Below are 19,553 nucleotides of genomic sequence, written 5' to 3' on the forward strand. Positions count from 1 at the left end.
CACCCCAGCCCAACCCCAGCAATCACCTAATGAAATCAGACTGTGAAGAGTTATTAAATGTCAAATATTGAAGTGTTTTATGTGGAAGGAAATCAAGAAACTTAAGCAGTAGAAGCGGTGCTTTAGAAAAATTCTTCTGACAAGAAGATGGTAAAAGTGTATGAGGCCTGGAAACCAAAGATGCAGGAGACACAGTCAAGGTCTCTGGTGTTAGGAGACTTAGGTTTGATCCTGGTTCTATAGTCTGCCAGAGCCCCACGACTTTGGATGAACTGCTAACGCAAGAAGCTCTCTGGGCTTCAGTTGCTCAGTACCTAAAATGAGGGCAGAGAAATACCTACCCACTAGGAACACAGTGGTTCTTTTTATCCTGTTATCAGTGGCTGATACATAAATTTTAGCATTACATATATGAAATAAGGGAAAAGAAGCAAGCAAACATTTGTTCATTTAATTTTTACTGAGTGCCAACAGGTATGTCGGGTACCTTCCTAGGCACTGGAAATGCAGCTGTGAGGAAAAAAGGGTTCTGGGTCTTCGTTATGTTCACATGCTAGCACAAGGTGACAAAAAGAGCCCGAATTTATCTGAACTGTCTGTTTTTTGAGCTTCAGCTGGTGAACTGCTAAACTTGGGAGGACAGAAGTCCCATCAAAGTCTTCTCTCTTAACGTCTCTCAAGGAGATACATGTTCTATTATGTCAGGCTATGAGAAGGGCTATTAAAAACACGTAAGTAGGGTAAGGAGACAAGAGTATGCTGACATTATTTTAAATAAGGTTGTGACATTTGAGTAAAGAGGTGAGAGATGCTAGAATTTCACCTGGAAAGATTCAAAAATAAAACAAAAGTCAGGAGGAAGAACTGATTTGAAGATGATGTTATTTGGGGTCTTAGAAATGATTTAGCTCTGGCTTCAAAAGACAAACTAAAAGCTGACTGGAAAAAGCACCTCAGAAACTAGTTTACTTACATGCAAACTTTAGTCCTTCTATTTCTTTCTGCCTTGGGGAATGAATAATTGCAGGCGCTCCTATGGCAGAGAACTACCATCAAGGAACCACTTTATGGGCTCAACTGTATCCCCCTCAAAAAAGGGTTTGGCAACAATGAAACAAAAATCTGAGTGCCTAAGTTTAACATAATATGTACACAAAATTAAACAAACTATCCCTGATCTTTGGCAATTCTACTCCAATCTAGACTTGATTCATACATATACATGTGAGAAATACCAACAGATGAGTTAAAAGCATCAGCTCAACACATGAACAGCAGTAAGAAATGTTACATTAACCGTCAAAGGTAAACCCATTTAAGGTAAGGGAGACCCCATGAACACGGGAGTAGTCACCAAAGCACGTTACTCCAGCTGAGTACTGAGCAAGGCACGCACGCACAATGTCATCATCAGAGCCTCACCCGCAGCTGACACGGCAACACAGACTTCAGGGAGTCCAAGTTCACCCCACGACCACATTAGAGGCAAGGTGGAACCTAGGACTATGGGATTCAAAAAGACGAGCTCTTTTTGGTAAACAGTATGTGAATATGAGTTTCCCAAGTGGCACAGTGGTAAAGAATTCATCTGCCAATGCAGGGGACTTAAGAGACGTGGGTTCTATCCCTGGGTCAGGAAGATCCCCTGGAGCAGGAAATGGCAACCCACTCCTGCATACTTGCCTGGAAATTTCCATGGACAGAAGAACCTAGCGGGCTATAATCCATGGGGTCGCAAAGAGTCAGACACAACTCAGCGCGTGTGCGTGCGCACAGGAGAGCACATACCTCTGCTACCTTTCCACCTACAACACAAGCATGCTGCTGCTGCTGAGCTGCTTCAGTCGTGTCCGACTCTGTACAACCCCATGGACCGCAGCCCGGCAGGCTCCTCTGTCCATAGGATTCTCAAGACAAGAACACTGGAGTGGGTTGCCATGCCCTCCTCCAGGGGATCTTCCCAACAAAGGGACTGAAACGGGGTCTACTGCACTGCAGGCAAGATTCTTTACTGCTGAGCCACCAGGGAAGGGAAGCAACACAAGCATGTTACCTAATTTATGTCATTATATTCTTAACACTAGCAAAGAAATATGCAACATACAATTCTTGCAAAATCTATTCTCAAAAGCAAAGGTAGTCACGGAAGAGAAAAAAAGTATCAAGGGATCTTGCCACCAAGCTCATGTATAGAAAGGACCCGACATCTGTGGTTGAACAGCTTGGCTGAAAAGACATTCAAGATCCTTCACATGCTGAAGGGGAGTACCACAATCAACAGCAAAGTGAATGAGAAGATACAGTTGCCCCCAAATTACCTTTATTATTAGTTACAAAATAAGACTACTTTAGTATTTCAGGTTCTCCATAAGTCCACCCCCAAAAGGACAGGTAGCATTGTTCAAAATGCCTAGTCACTCAAAACAAAGAATTTAGAACTTGAGTAAATTAAACAATATATAAAGGTCATCAACATGACTCACGATACCACTACCAAACTTCATGTCACTGATGACTCTTCACCACTACTAGTGACAATTCTTACATACTAGTTAAAATATATATCAAATGTTCTCAAACTTTTTGATAGGCAATCTTTAAGTATCTACTGTGCAAAGCATTTAAGCCACCAATAAATTACCCAATAGCAATGAATTACATCTGACCTTAACCTTCATCTATATAACCACAGGCTCATCATTGTACAAATGGGTATGATTTGTATTTGTCTACCTCCCGCCAGCTGACTTCTCTGTCCAGTGCTACTATACTTTTCTGAAAATGAAGTTTATTTCACTTATTTTGTGTATATTTTGTGTATAAACCACTTATTTTGTGGTTTCTGACAACTTTCTGAAACCACTTATTTAGGGAGTTGAAAAAACTAGATATTGTGGTCTTCATAGCTAATCTCATGGATCCTTTTCAAACTCCAAGTTAATCCTCTAGGAAGAGGCACACAGAACCACAGGGTTTTTCCACAACTGTGCTTACTATAACTTTAGGGAGAAGTGCTAAAGACAGTAGCAAGCCTAATGAATAGGCCAATTAATGATAACTCTCACCCTGAAGACTCTACGGCAGAGATTACAAACTGGAAAATTCTGAAAGAGATGGGAATACCAGGCCACCTGACCTGCCTCTTGAGAAACCTATATGCAGGTCAGGAAGCAACAGTTAGAACTGGACATGGAACAACAGACTGGTTCCAAATTGGGAAAGGAGTATGTCAAGGCTGTATATTGTCACCCTGCTTATTTAACTTATATACAGAGTACATCATGCAAAATGCTGGGCTGGATGAAGCACAAGCTGGAATCAAGACTGCCAGGAGAAATATCAATAACCTCAGATATGCAATGACACCACCCTTATGGCAGAAAGTAAAGAAGAACTAAAGAGCCTCTTGATGAAAGTGAAAGAGGAGAGCAAAGAAAAAGTTGGCTTAAAGCTAAACATTCAGAAAACTAAGATCATGGCATCTGGTCCCATCATTTCATGGCAAAGAGATGGGGAAACAGTGGCTGACTTTATTTTTCTGGGCTCCAAAATCACTACAGATGGTGATTGCAGCCATGAAATTAAAAGACACTTATTCCTTGGAAGGAAAGTTATGACCAACCTAGATACCATATTCAAAAGCAGAGACATTACTTTGTCAACAAAGGTCTGTCTAGTCAAGGCTATGGTTTTTCCAGTGGTCATGTATGGATGTGAGAGTTGGACTATAAAGAAAGCTGAGTGCCAAAGAACTGATGCTTTTGAACTGTGGTGTTGGAGAAGACTCTTGAGAGTTCCTTGGACTGCAAGGAGATCCAACCAGTCCATCCTAAAGAGATCAGTCCTGGGTGTTCATTGGAAGGACTGATGTTGAAGCTGAAACTCCAATACTTTGGCCACCTGATGCGAAGAGCTGACTCATTTGAAAAGACCCTGAGGCTGGGAGGGATTGAGGGCAGGAGGAGAAGGGGACGACAGAGGATGAGATGGTTGGATGGCATCATCAACTCAATGGACATGAGTTTGGGTGGATTCCAGAGTTGGTGATGGACAGAAAAGCCTGGCATGCTGCGGTTCATGGGGTCGCAAAGAGTCGGACATGACGGAGCGACTGAACAAACTGCAGGCTGTAAAATCCTGCCTCTAACTTTTATAATAGTTTTTAAAAAATTAAAAGTCACATTAAAACAAAAATTTCCAGGGTCTCTCAAAAAATCGGAAGACCTGGTAACATGACTCATCTTCTCACAGAGCAAATGAGAAAGCCCACCCCATATTCTAATAATCACCATTCCCTTTGGGCTTATTAATCATATGCTTCAGAAGCCATATTCTAAAAATAAATTAACACAATCACAAATTATTGTACATACAATATTCATTCTCAACTAAGAACACAGATGACCCAAACTCTATTAGATTTTTAAAAAGCCAAAGATGATGTAAAATGAAGCAAAAGTTAAACAAATGAATCTTTGTACCAGGTGGTAACATAATCACACAGCAAGAAACTAGCTCACATAACTTTAAAACTCAGGAATTTGACTCTACACCCCTAGTGAAAAACTGTGCCCTAAGAACAACAATCTGAAGAAATCATCAGCTTTCTTCAGTAATCCTATTACTGGTGGTAGTATTGACATTGTCATTCTCAGACTATTTTGTATTCATGCTGCGAGGAACAAAAATTAATAATCATGTTGATGCTGTTGAGAACTGGGGTTTTCAATTTGAGAGAAAGAAGATACAGATGTAAAATCTAAGGAAAATCCCTGGGTCATTCAATTTTATTTTTAAGTATAACATAAACTCATTATTTTTTTAAAGAGAAAAACATAACTTACTTCCTAACCACAGATAAGTCCTAGAAACAATGACTAAATTTAGTAGAAATAAGTGCCCTGATTGTGATTTCTAAATGTCATTTCTCACTAGAAGAGTATTCTTAGAGAAAGGGCTACTTCCTAGTCTGGGGCAGAAAATGTACAAGTCTGAACAAACTGTCACACCAGACACCAAAAACTATCAAAAATGCCTCAGGTCGAGTCAAAACTACTCAGGAGCCATCATGAAGGGACTCCCATTGGCCAAAAAGAGGACAATCAATAGAAATAACAACTATACACGCTACAAAATGCACGAACATTAAAAACATGCTAAATGAAAGGGGTCAGTCACAAAAGACCCACATATAGTATGATTCTATTTATACACAATGTCTAGCCTAGGCAAATCTACGGAGAAAGTAAGTAAATTAGTGGTTGCCGACGGGGGGAGGTCAGATAGATTGGGAGGTAACGAGGAGTGGCTGTAAATGGGTACAGCATTTCTTTTTGAGGTGATGGAAATATTTCAAACTTACCAGAGAGTGGTGATGCTTGCAAGACTGTGAACATACTGAAAATCACTGAACTATGCACTTTACACAGGTGAATTTTATGGTATATAAACTATACCTCCATAAAACTGCACAAAACAGGGACTTCCCTAGCGGTCCAGCGGCTAAGATTCTGCACTTCCCATGCAGGGAGCCCAGGTTTCATCCCTGGTTGGAAAGCTAGATCCCCCATGCCATGACTTCCATGCCACAACTAACAGGCTGGTGCAAAAGTAACTGCAGTTTTTGCACTGTTGAAATTTGCCATCTGATGTTGGAATACATTCTTAAATAAATGTGGTTATGTCATAGATCATTTCAATGTGCATTTCTCACTTTATGGGTGTTTTTTGCTAATGATTTATTACTTGCTGCTAATGACAATACTTGTTTCATATTTATTTTGGATTATGGAAATGATGTTAGACAAAAAGCAAATCTGAACAATTTTCTTATCTTTCTATACTTCTATTTACTATTTTTGGTTGCCCTGGGTCTTCACTGCTGCTCACAGGCTTTTCTCAGTTGCAGCGAGCGGGGCCTACTCTTCGTTGCGGTGCCCAGGCTTCTCTCGTCGTGGAGCACAGGCTCTACGAGTAAGGGCTTAGCAGTTGCGGCTCACAGGCTCTAGAGCCTGGGCTCAGTAGTTGTTGTGCACGGACTTAGCTGCTCTGAGGCGTGTGCAATCTTCCTAGACCAGGGACTGAACCCATGTTCCCAGCATTGGCAAGTGTATTCTTATCCACTGTATCACCAGGGGAGTCCCTCAAGCGATTTTATTTGAGTTCAAAATGAGTCATAAAGCAGCAGAGACAACTCACAACATCAACAATGCATTTGGCCCAGGAACTGCCAACAGTGCAGGGCTGCCTCAAGAGGTTTTGCAAAGGAGATTAGAGACTGCACGATGAGGAGCATAGTGGCTGGCCAGAGGAAGTTACAATGACTAACTGAGAGCCATCGTTGAAGCTGATCTTCCTACAACTACACAAGAAGTTGCTGGAGAACTCAGTGTCAACCATTCTACAACCGTTTGGCACTTCAAGCAAATTGGAAAGATGAAAAAGCTCAGTAAGCTGAGCTGACCGAAAATCAAAAAAAAAATCATTATTTTGAAGTGTTGTCTTCTCTTACTCTATGCAACAACAACAAATCATTCCTCAATCAGATCATGATGTGCGACCAAAAGTGGGTTTTATATGACAACTGGCAACGACCAGCTCAGCAGCTGGACCGAGAAGGGCTGCAAAGCACAGGTCATGGTCACTGTTCGGTGGTCAGCTGCCCACCTGACCCACTACAGCTTCTGAATCCCGGCGAAGCCACTACATCTGAGAAGTATGCTCAACAAATTGATGAGATGCACCGAAAACTGCAATGCCTAGAGCCGGCACTGATCAACAGAAAGGGCCCAATGCTTCTACACTACAACACCTGACCGCGTCAAAAGTTTAACAAATTGGGCTACCAAGTTCTGCCTCATCTGCCATATTCATCTGACCTCCCCCTAACCGACTACCACTTCTTCAAGCATCGAGAAAACTTTTTTCAGGGAAAACACTTCCACAGCCAGAAGGCAGAAAATGCTTTCTAAGAGTTCGTCAAACCCCAAAGCATGGATTTTTACACTACAGGAATAAACAAACTTAATTTTTGTTGGCAAAAATAGGTTGATTATAGTGGTTCCTGTTTTGAGTAATAAAGATGTTTGAGCCTGATTATAATGATTTAAAATCCACAGTCTGAAATGGCCATTACGTTTGCACCAACCTAATAAAAATTTGGCCTTGGAATGTAGAATGAAGCAGGGCAAAGACTAATAAGAGTTTTGTCAAGAAAACGCACTGGTCATAGCAAACACCCTCTTCCAACAACACAAGAGAAGACTGCACGTGGACATCACCAGATGGTCAACACCGAAATCAGACTGATTATATCCTTTGCAGCCAAAGATGGAGAAGCTCTATACAGTCAGCAAAAACAAGACCAGGAGCTGACTGTGGCTCAGATCATGAACTCCTTATTACCAGATTCAGACTTAAACTGAAGAAAGTAGAGAAACCACTAGACCATTCAGGAATGACCTAAATCAAATCCCTTATGATTATACAATGGAAGTGAGAAATAGATTTAAGGCCCTAGATCTGAAAGATAAGAGTGCCTGATGAACTATGGAATGAGGTTCGTGACATTGTACAGGAGACAGGGATCAAGACCATCCCCATGGAAAAGAAATGCAAAAAAGCAAAATGGCTGTCTGGGGAGGGCTTACAAATAGCTGTGAAAAGAAGAGAGGTGAAAAGCAAAGGAGAAAAGGAAAGATATAAGCATCTGAATGCAGAGTTCCAAAGAATAGCAAGAAGAGATAAGAAACCCTTCTTCAGCGATCAATGTAAAGAAATACAGGAAAACAACAGAATGGGAAAGACTAGAGGTCTCTTTAAGAAAATTAGAGATACCAAGGGAACATTTCATGCAAACATGGGCTCGATAAAGGACAGAAATGGTATGGACCTAACAGAAGCAGAAGATATTAAGAAAAGGTGGCAAGAATACACAGAACTGTACAAAAAAGATCTTCACGACCCAGATAATCACGATGGTGTGATCATTCATCTAGAGCCAGACATCCTGGAATGTGAAATCAAGTGGGCCTTAGAAAGCATCACTACGAACAAAGCTAGTGGAGGTGATGGAATTCCAGTTGAGCTGTTTCAAATCCTGAAAGATGATGCTGTGAAAGTGCTGCACTCAATATGCCAGCAAATTTGGGAAACTCAGCAGTGGCCACAGGACTGGAAAAGGTCCGTTTTCATTCCAATCCCAAAGAAAGGCAATGCCAAAGAATGCTCAAACTACCACACAATTGCACTCATCTCACATGCTAGTAAAGTAATGCTCAAAATTCTCCAAGCCAGGCTTCAGCAATACGTGAACCGTGAACTCCCTTATGTTCAAGCTGGTTTTAGAAAAGGCAGAGGAACCAGAGATCAAATTGCCAACATCCAATGGATCATGGAAAAAGCAAGAGAGTTCCAGAGAAACATCTATTTCTGCTTTACTGACTATGCCAAAGCCTTTGACTGTGTGGATCACAATAAACTGTGGAAAATTCTTGAAGAGATGGGAATACCAGACCACCTAACCTGCCTCTTGAGAAACCTGTATGCAGGTCAGGAAGCAACAGTTAGAACTGGACATGGAACAACAGACTGGTTCCAAATAGGAAAAGGAGTATGTCAAGGCTGTCTATTGTCACCCTGCTTATTTAACTTATATGCAGAGTACATCAAGAGAAACGCTGAACTGGAAGAAACACAAGCTGGAATCAAGACTGCCAGGAGAAATATCAATAACCTCTGATATGCAGATGACATCACCCTTATGGCAGAAAGTGAAAAGGAACTCAAAAGCCTCTTGACGAAAGTGAAAAGAGGAGAGTGAAAAGGTTGGCTTAAAGCTCAACATTCAGAAACCGAAGATCATGGTCCCATCACTTCATGGGAAATAGATGGGGAAACAGTGGAAACAGTGTCAGACTTTATTTTTGGGGGCTCCAAAATCACTGCAGATGGTGACTGCAGCCATGAAATTAAAAGACACTTACTCCTTGGAAGGAAAGTTATGACCAAGCTAGATAGCATATTCAAAAGCAGAGACATTACTTTGCCAGCAAAGGTCCATCTAGTCAAGGCTATGGTTTTTCCTGTGGTCATGTATGCATGTGAGAGTTGGACTGTGAAGAAGGCTGAGCGCCAAAGAATTGATGCTTTTGAACTGTGGTGTTGGAGAAGACTCTTGAGAGTTCCTTGGACTGCAAGGAGATGTAACCAGTCCATTCTGAAGGAGATGAGCCCTGGGATTTCTTTAGAAGGAATGATGCTAAAGCTGAAACTCCAGTACTTTGGCCACGTCATGCGAAGAGTTGACTCACTGGAAAAGATTCTGATGCTGGGAGGGATTGGGGGCAGGAGGAGAAGGGGATGACAGAGGATGAGATGGCTGGATGGCATCATTGACTCGATGGACGTGAGTCTGAGTAAACTCCGGGAGTTGGTGACGGACAGGGAGGCCTGGTGTGCTGTGATTCATGGGGTTGCAAAGTGTCGGACACGACTGAGCAACTGAACTGAACTGAATAAAAATTTCGTGTGTGACAAAATTTTTAGGTGTGATAATAGTACTGTAGTTATGTATTTAAAAACAAAGAGTCCACGACTTCCCTGGCAGTTCAGTAGTTAAGACTCCTGTGGTCCCAGCGCAGAGGGTAAGACTCCTGTGGTCCCAGCGCAGAGGGTATATGTTCAATCCCTGACCAGGGAACTAAGATACCTCATGCCACATGATGTGGCCTAAAAAAAAAAAAAGGAGTCCCAATCTTACCAAATGATATGTCTGGGGTTTGCTTTAAAATAAGATGGAAGGAAGCAGAAGACATAGATGAAATAACATCAGCCATAGTTGATAACTGTTAAAGTTGAGGTGGATTTTCCCATTTTCTCTTGACAATCAAGCTGTCAATTCTGCACAACCTCGGAATTACTGCATTTCACAAATTCAAACATGGAAACGTTTCCCACCAATTCACATCTCTGAAATAAAGATAGATCTTATAGTGAATGGTGCTATCAGGTTAATTGGGAGTATTTAATAATATGGTGAATTAAAAACTAATAGCATCTTAAATTCAAAGAAAAACTGTAAAAAATATATTTAGATACGTATATCTCTTCTGCTAAATCATTAAAACTACTAGCTATCTGAATTTTTTTTGTATGCTTGGATTACTTCAGACACAGTGAGAGAAGCATAAAAGTACTTTAGTTAATATAAAAATGAACTTAGTCCCCAAACCAGCATTGGTGGTAGACAGGATCTGGGAAACACTAGGCAAAAGTCTATATGAGGTGGGAGGAAAAAAATGTTTGCTACAGTTATTCTACCAGGTCTAAAAAATACGGTAAAAATGAATTTTTGTTGACCATCCTGTCTTTTCTTCATTTTTAACAAAGGAGTTCCTAAGCAACAGTCACTTTTAGCATTTCAACAAGTTGCTGGTTTCAAGCAATCTAAAGGAACATGGTAAAGGTAAAGTTTCTGGGTCTTGCTATAGAAGAAACACTAACAGAAATAAAATTTAGTAACATATATATACTTACTGAGAAAGAAGACAAGAAAACATTTCTGACAACAGCATTCTAAAAGTGAAATTTTAGTAGTATATAATTTTCGAAGTACATATTTTAATGGAATCACACAAAATTTAAAATGCCACTGTTTTTTAAACATCAGACAGTTGACAATTACCTTTGAAAACGTCAAAAAGCAAAGAAAAAGATAGATTAGCCACATTTAAAAAAGTCAATTTATGTCAAAAACACACTATAAATGCAATTTGAAAGGCTATGATGTTAAAATACAAACCTGCCCCATAACAAAAACTATATTCTTATCAAGTAGCTCTTAAGATTAAGAAAAGAATCAACATCCAATATAAAAATGGGCAAAAGATAGTAGATGGCCAATAATATCCTCCAAATGGTCAACTTTGTTAGCAATAAAAGAAATTAAGATATCTCGTAGATTACCAGTTTTGAGAAGCTTTTCAAGTCATACTGCCCAGTCCTGAAGGCTAAGCAGGGGCTGGAAGAACATTCCTATTCCTAACACTCCGCCGGCACCCGTCCTCCTTCAAGTGTCACCTTAGTAATGGGGCTTCCTTCACCCTATTCAAAACTGCACCCCCATCCCAGCTTCTCAATCCCTCTTATCTTCCTCTATTTTCCACCTTATCACTTAACATACTATGTAATTTACTTATGATGTCTATTGTTCATTCTTTGCATCCTCTCATTAAAATAAACTGCTTCTAGAGACGCGAACAGAGAAGGCAATGGCACCCCACTCCAGTACTCTTGCCTGGAAATCCCATGGACGGAGGAGTCTGGTAGGCTGCGGTCCATGGGGTCGCCAAGAGTCAGAGACGACTGAGCAACTTCACTTTCACTTTTCACTTTCATGCATTGGAGAAGGAAATAGCAACCCACTTCAGTGTTCTTGCCTGGAGAATCCCAGGGACGGGGGAGCCTGGTGGGCTGCCGTCGCAGAGTTGGACATGACTGAAGCGACTTAGCAGCAGCAGAGAAGCGAAAAGCAAAGGAGAAAAGTAAAGATATAAGCATCTGAATGCAGAGTTCCAAAGAAAGCCTTCCTCAGTGATCAATGCAAAGAAATAGAGGAAAACAACAGAATGGGAAAGGCTAGAGATATCTTCAAGAAAATCAGAGATACCAAGGGAACATTTCATGCAAAGATGGGCTCAATAAAGGACAGAAATGGTCTGGACCTAACAGAAGCAGAGGCTATTAAGAAACGGTGGCAAGAATACACAGAAGAACTGTACAAAAGGGATCTTCACGACCCAGATAATCACGATGGTGTGGATCACTCATCTAGAGCCAGAATTCCTGGAATGTGAGGTCAGGTCAGTCTTAGGAAGCATCACTACGAACAAAGTTAGTGGAGGTGATGGAATTCCAGTTGAGCTGTTTCAAATCCTGAAAGATGATGCTGTGAAAGTGCTGCACTCAATATGCCAGCAAATTTGGAAAACTCAGCAGTGGCCACAGGATTAGAAAAGGTCAGATTTCATTTCAATCCCAAAGAAAGGCAATGCCAAAGAATGCTCAAACTACCACACAATTGCACTCATCTCACATGCTAGTAAAGTAATGCTCAAAATTCTCCAAGCCAGGCTTCAGCAATGAACCGTGAACTTCCAGATGTTCAAGCTGGTTTTGGCAAAGGCAGAGGAACCAGAGATCAAATTGCCAACATCCAATGGATCAAGGAAAAAGCAAGAGAGTTCCAGAAAAACATCTATTTCTGCTTTATTATGCAGAAGACTATGCCAAAGCCTTTGACTGTGTGGATCACAATAAACTGTGGAAAATTCTTGAAAAGATGGGAATACCAGACCACCTGACCTGCCTCCTGAGAAACCTATATGCAGCTCAGGAAGCAACAGTTAGAACTGGACATGGAACAACAGACTGGTTCCAAACAGGAAAAGGAGTCTGTCAAGGCTGTATATTGTCACCCTGCTTATTAACTTGTATGCAGAGTACTTCATGAGAAATGCTGGGCTGGATGAAGCACAAGCTGGAATCAAGATTGCCAGGAGAAATATCAATAACCTCAGATATGCAGATGATACCACCCTTATGGCAGAAAGTGAAGAGGAGCTAAAAAGCCTCTTGATGAAAGTAAAAGAGGAGAGTGAAAAAGTTGGCCTAAAGCTCATCATTTAGGAAACGAAGATCATGGCATCTGGTCCCATCACTTCATGGGAAATAGATGGGGAAACAGTGGAAACAGTGGCAGACTTTATTCTTTTGGGCTCCAAGATCACTGCAGATGGTGACTGCAGCCATGAAATTAAAAGACGCTTACTCCTTGGAAGGAAAGTTATGACCAACCTAGATAGCATATTGAAAAGCAGAGACATTACTTTGCCAACAAAGATCCGTCTAGTCAAGGCTATGGTTTTTCCAGCAGTCATGTAGGGATGTGAGAGTTGGACTGTGAAGAAAGCTGAGCGCTGAAGAATTGATGCTTTTGAACTGTGGTGTTGGAGAAGACTCTTGAGAGTCCCTTGGACTGCAAGGAGATGTAACCAGTCCATTCTGAAGGAGATCAGTCCTGGCAGTTCTTTGGAAGGACTGATGCTACAGCTGAAGCTCCAGTACTTTGGCCACCTCATGCGAAGAGTTGACTCATTGGAAAAGACTCTGATGCTGGGAGGATTGGGGGCAGGAAGACAAGGGGACCGCAGAGGATGAGATGGCTGGATGGCATCACCGACTCAATGGACATGAGTTTAAGTAAACTCCGGGAGTTGGTGATGGACAGGGAGGCCTGGCGTGCTGCGATTCATGGGGTCGCAAAGAGTCAGACACAACTGAGCGACTGAACTGAAATATTTTATGAATAGGAGCTGGTTAACTTTTTCTGGAGAAAACTTTTACAATATGAACTTAAAATTTTTTAAATGTACACACTAGTAATATCACTTCTAAGAATTTATCCTAAAGAAATAATCACTGATGGAAGCAATGGTAATCCAAAGGACTATTCATCTTAGCTGTGAATTAATAGCCTATAGTGGAATGTTTAAAATGATGTGAAATACTTAAGTTGTACAAAATGTTCCTGGTAATGTTTACTAGGGAAAAATATATTCAATAAATATAATTCTATTTTTGTCTTAAAAAGTATATGCATGTTTATTAATAGAAACTAAAATAAATTATGGTCCATCCATTTGATGGAATGCTAAATGAAGCTACTGTCTAGCATCTTGATATGGAACCATTCCTAAGATGATGAAAAAGGCAGACCTTTAAAAAAAATGGTAATCCTGCACTATATGGAACTGGGGCAGAACCAATTTTCAAGGTACGTTGTTAAACATAAAACACATCTAATACCATTTAATTAAAAAAAAATTGTTTCAAGTTTATGTACTCTACCCTTTACTGGATAAAAATGTTGAAAATTTTTTTTCAAAGTATTGTCCCTTCTGAGTTTTCAATTACATTTTTGGAAAATTAAGAAATAAAACCTCCTGCCCTCTGATTTCATATATGAGTGCTAAAATGAGCAAAAGCACTTCTCCAGCTCAAAAAATTTTACTACCAAATTTATACTAACTCCATAAAGTTTTTTAACTGCAAATACAGCGTAAATTACTGTCCAAACTAACTTCCTAAGCTACATAATAATGTTATGAAATCTATTCTGGAATTATATGATTCTGTGGAATAGAAACACACATATATATAATATATACGTACATCTATATATGTTTCTATTCCAATTTCAAATGCAGATGTATATCGCATTAAATTATAAAATTATAATAAACAGAGGCACACAGCTTTTGATATACACATTGAAAACTGAATGCACAAAGAGAGATAGAACACTATCCTTTAGAAACAGACATATCCAGGGGGCGATGAATGTATACCTCAACACCAAGGCATTCTGAGTTCCCTTATGCAGAAGCCTCTGTTCACTTGGCCTCTATCATAATTGTCCTTAGATACACCAAACGGAATTGTCACTGGGAGATATACCAGGACTTCGGGGTGTGTAAGATCTGGGTTAAAACCCTAGCTTCAAATTTTCTAGGTGGGTAATCTGGTGAATCTCAATTTTCTTATCTGTAAATAAAATAGAGACTGTCACCAACTAGTTAACATTAGTAAATGAGAGTACAGTGTGTGAAGAAGTGAAATGAAGAAGGAATTCTCCAAGTAAGACAACTAAAGATCCCCAAGTCAGATCTTTCAGCAGAGTTAAAAGAACAGAAAGGAAACAAATCCTAAAGAGCACTGAACTGGAAGATAGGAACACTGGATTCCAGTTTTGACACTGCTACAAACAGGTGCAGCTCCCTGGGCATATTCTCTAAAGTATGTCGATTCCAGTATAAAGATCCACAAAATAAAGAGACTAAAAATCCTTTCTACCTGTACCACACCAGGACTAAATGACTAGGATGTTATTTACTGTTTTAAATGAAAAATTTCTAAAATTATTAATTTAAATGCTTGCTTTTTTAAAAACAAGTCCTGATCAGTTTTCATTATGACTGAGCTACCAGTCGTTAACATATAAGACTGTTGCCCTAAGTAATCCAAAGTCTAAAGACTAAACTATGGCATGCTTTTTCTCAGACTTTCTCCCTCACTAATCTGGTAACTAGCAGCCTGCCTTTGCAAAATGACTGGAAATCAGGAGTGCAGGCAGAAGTTATGGAATAGTCAGAGGTTACCTGAGTCAAATGGGGCTTGAACTTCTGACATAGTTCCCTAACCAAGCTAATTAATTAGACACCTCAGGTATTTAAAAGGAGGATGGAGAAACCTGTACCCTTCAAAAAAATATTAAAATAAAAAAATAAAGCACCTCTGAAACTACAAGTAGATGAGGGTGGTTCAAAGAATCAAGGTTGTACAGTAACTGCTAATTATATGTAGTATTCACTTGTTTTTGTGCAAGTTTAACTCTAAGTTACCCACGGTAGTGAATGGAGGAGTAACAGATAATCCAAAATACATATACTCAGCTTTACGAATAAAACATATGGTCTAAATAGATAATCCAAAGTAATGAATATCTGGTTAAAAATAAAGTATATGATCACCCCTACTATATTTACCTCCCAAATTATAGGTTGATTCAGGCTAATATTAATTTCCTTATGGAGAGAACAAAGAAGAATTCTAAATAATACAGTGAGTAATAAAATCACCACCTCCTTACAAGAGCAGAAAACACATTGGTTTATAACACTTTCATATCAACTCCAGAGAGAGTAACAAAACACACACACACACATACAGGAGAACCACAGAGAACACACACAGAAACATTTAAATCCCCACTGCACAGGAGAACCAGGTTAGCTCCTTGTTGCTTCTATTAAACCTATCTGAGTAAAAATTGGTTTTTGAATCATCCATATATGGATAATCAAGAGGCAAATCAAATACATACAATTTAAATACACTGGTTACCAGGCACTTCACAAAATAAAAAATTTCATGAAACAGTTGACGGAAACGAAGCCAAGAGTTCGTTAACTTAACTTCTTGAGTTTGTCAAGAAGTTAAGAGTTGAGTTCGTCTTCTTTAGCTCTATTGATAGAAGTCATTATTTGTTCTCCTGAAACATTAGGTAGCCGCCAAAAACAATACACATACGTACACACACGCACACATACCCGGATCTTGTATTATCACTCAGAAAGGAAACCTAGGGAAGCCTCGGAAATGAATTTCATCAGCTCAGAAAGACGCAGATGGTCTAACAACTCCAGGGAGACCCAAGTACATGGAAAAGTGTCCAGAAAATAATGCATTTTTTTCCCAAGGCCCTCTGCAATTAAACGTGAGTATAAGATAAAAGTTCTTCAGACTAAGACTCACTTGCGAAGCCCTCTACTGGGCGTTTTTATGCAGCTCTGACCAACTTTTGTGTTTCCCACAATAGCGCTAAACCACGATTATGCATCCTGCTGATAAAAACGGGCCTGTGGCACTGAACAAACCATGCCAGAATCCGTAACGGCGCTGGCTAAACAACTCCCCCGCCACTGCTGCGATGCCCACTCCAGAAGGCCTCTGCATTCAGCGCAAGACAAGCAGCAACCGAAACCGGCTGCAGACCAGGGGGCTGCCTGCACACCGCGAGGAAGGCGAGACGCCTGCAGACTCAGGAAGTTGCCTAACCCAGGGGGGAAGCTCCTGCCCTCCTCTAAAAAAGGGAGCGTGTAGGCTGGCAGACCGAAAGACGGAAAATTCATTCAAGAATTCCTGGCTGCCTACCCTGCACACGTAGGAGGTAAGTTAAGACGCTGAGAAGCAGGTATGGAAAGAGAACAGTTCACAAACTGATCATGATCCAACAGCTCAGTGCGAAGGCCCAAACTCGGGGAGCCGGTGCCTCATCCATAGTTGGGAAGGTAATGGTCCGGGCTGCTCCGGTCCTCCACCAATAGCCCTTTTCCAGCAGGCGCCGGGCTTCTCAGAACCAGACCTTCAGCAACCGGAGCTCCCTCCCACATGGTTCCAGGGGCGCAACCCTCCACGGCCGCCCGGAGGCCATGTGGCCGGGGCCGCCCGGGTGCCCCAGACCCCGTGAACGTTCCAGGCGTGAAACCGGAGGAGAGGAAGTGCAGGGATAGACCCAGAGAACGGGATGTCGGGGTGCGAAACTCACTTCCTCTGGGCTTTGTCCTTCTTGGCCTTGGTCCTTTTCTTTCGGGCCTGGAGCGCAAGCACTGCAGGAGAGAGGGATGGATGAAGGGCGAATGGGGAGAAAAGGAGGCGACCAAGGTGAGGGTGGAGACCCAGCACGGGTGCGAGGCCCGGGCGCCGGGCCTGCCTGAGGGGCGGCTCCAGGCCGAGGGCCGCGGCGTTTGCTGGGCGGCCGCTCGGGGGGCTGGCGGCCCACGGGGCGCAAAGCAGCGACCAGGCGGGGCGCGCCGGAGGGGGCTCGGGCCGGGTCAGGGAGCTGGCGAGCAGTGGTCGGCCTCGCCGGGCGAGGGCCGGGCCCTGGAGCGGCCCCAAGCCGCGGGCCGGCCTGGCGGGGAACAAGGGGCGATGACTGCCGGCGCGGAAGGACGCCCGAGCTGAGGGGCGCGGACCCGCAGCCCAGAAGCTGGGGGTGAGGGGCGGCGCCACCTCAGTGGAGGGGTGCCGCACGCCCGGGGACCGGACGGCGACGGTTAGGCGAAGCTCCCGGCGGTGACCCGGGCCTCGCCCCCGGCGGCCGTTGCCCCTCGTGGCGGGAGGCCGCTCCACCGCTCACCTTTCCGCTCCATGGCAAGACCGGTAACCGCCAGGCGCCTGCGCACTCGAGTGGCGGTGACTCCCGCTCCCGCCGCGGCCCCAAACCCAGCCCGCGAACGCCCCGCCCCCCGGCGCCCGCCCGCCCCGCCCACGACGGCGCGCGCCTGCGCGCTGAGCGCGGAGCCTACCACCTGCTCGCGAGGAGGGGAGGGCGTGAAGAACCGGAGAGGAGGGGAGGGGAAGAAGCCGAGGGTGAGCGCGCGCGGGGTGTTTGAGAAGCGAGCCTCGGAAGCCTCACAGTGCGAGCTTTACTCTGTTCGCCGGGCGGTCGTCCCCTGAGGAATAGCGAACAGGGTGGCATAGAGGGTTCCGTGCGTGCTGAGTCAGAGCTCCGTAGCCGACTGTAACCTGCCTTGGTTTCCTGGTCTGTAAAAGGGAGTAATCAGGTGTATCCCAGTCCCTCCACTGCGCTGTTGTGAGGGCCAGTTGAGAAACTCTGAGGAAAAGTGAGGGAGAAATTACAAGAAAGAAAAAGGAGTAGGAGCAACACAAGGACTGGAAACAAGGAACCTGTGACTTTATCGTTACTTGAAAAGCAAAGACTTTAAAAGTGAGTTTTCTCGTACAATTTCAAAGTCAAATGAAGACTGTTAAAGGAAAGAAGCGGGAGAATAAAACTTAGTATTTTCTTGTTTTACCACTTTATCAACTTTTCAGTACAGATACACGCAGTTTTCTTCATAGAATAGTTTTACACTTTTCTAAGCGCACGGTCTCATTTGATGTTCATGACAGCTTAAAGGCAAGATAGTAATTACTTCCACTACACAAATAAGCTAACTCGGAGGGGATATGTACTCAGGACCTTGGTGTCCTGACACAGTGATCAGTCATCAAATACTTGTTGTATAGCAGGGTTAGAAAAGTTTTTCTGTAAAGGGCCATGTAGTAAACTTAAAGGCTTGGGGATCATAAGATCTGTTAACTATTCAGCTCTGCCACTAGAGCTCAAAAGCTTCTCAGTGCTCAAACCAAGCCTTATTTATGGTCCCTGAAACTTGAATTTCATGTAATTTTCCGGTATCATGAAATGGTATTTTCCTGTTGATCTTTTCCCATGATTTCAACCATTCTTGGTTCGGGCCTTAGTTTGCCAACCCCTTTGTAAAGTACTACAGCAGGACAGGTGGAAGCCTGCAGATCCATGCTTTTCTAGAAGTTACTCTAGTGGGGAAGACCGAGAAGTAATTAATTAACCGAGAGGGGAAGATGAAAGTACAATAATGCTGCACAGGTCAAGCATGGGGGCTTGGGCAGGATTTTATTGAGCAAAGTAGGTCATTAAGTCCAGCCAGGGAGGAGACAGCATTTGTGCTGGGTCTTGGGAAACGTGTAGGATTTCCAGAGGTGGAGGAGATGTCACACATTCCTGAATGAGAAAATCAATTGAGCAAAAAGATGCAGGCTTGGACACCTACAGGTGGGGACTGAGGCTGGTAATGACTGAAGAGATGAAGTAGAATGTGAGGCTGGAAATGTAGGTTTGCCAAATTTGAAATTTAGATAATTAATATCTGTTGCAGGGAACCTGAATGATAGCATTTCCAGGCAGATTGCAAAAGAGGACAGCACCTGTTGTCCAAGGAAAACTACAACCCAGTTTCCTCTGAGTTCTATCCTTGAAAACAAAAGGAGATTTGGGGCAGACATTGAAACCCTGGAGTCTGAGGATTCTGCCTGCTCAGGATTTAGAAAAGACAGGAGAGTGCCGGTGGCTCAGGAAAAGTCCCAGAATGGGGAAATTACTTCCCACA

General features: G+C 42.5%; 1 protein-coding gene across 1 annotated transcript in view; it reads right to left on the reverse strand.

Annotated features, from left to right (window-relative positions):
* SRPK1 (SRSF protein kinase 1) overlaps nt 1-17,771 on the reverse strand; it is a 72,022-nt gene extending 54,251 nt beyond the window's left edge. Inside the window, 3 exon segments of the mRNA XM_068961051.1 lie at nt 17,168-17,712; nt 17,714-17,737; nt 17,739-17,771. Of these exon segments, the coding sequence (XP_068817152.1) occupies nt 17,168-17,712; nt 17,714-17,737; nt 17,739-17,771 (602 nt within the window).
* Between the last annotated feature and the right edge of the window lie 1,782 nt (nt 17,772-19,553).

This window comes from Capricornis sumatraensis, chromosome 22 (genome assembly GCF_032405125.1).
Source record: "Capricornis sumatraensis isolate serow.1 chromosome 22, serow.2, whole genome shotgun sequence".
In the NCBI taxonomy this organism is placed as follows: Eukaryota; Metazoa; Chordata; class Mammalia; order Artiodactyla; family Bovidae; genus Capricornis; species Capricornis sumatraensis.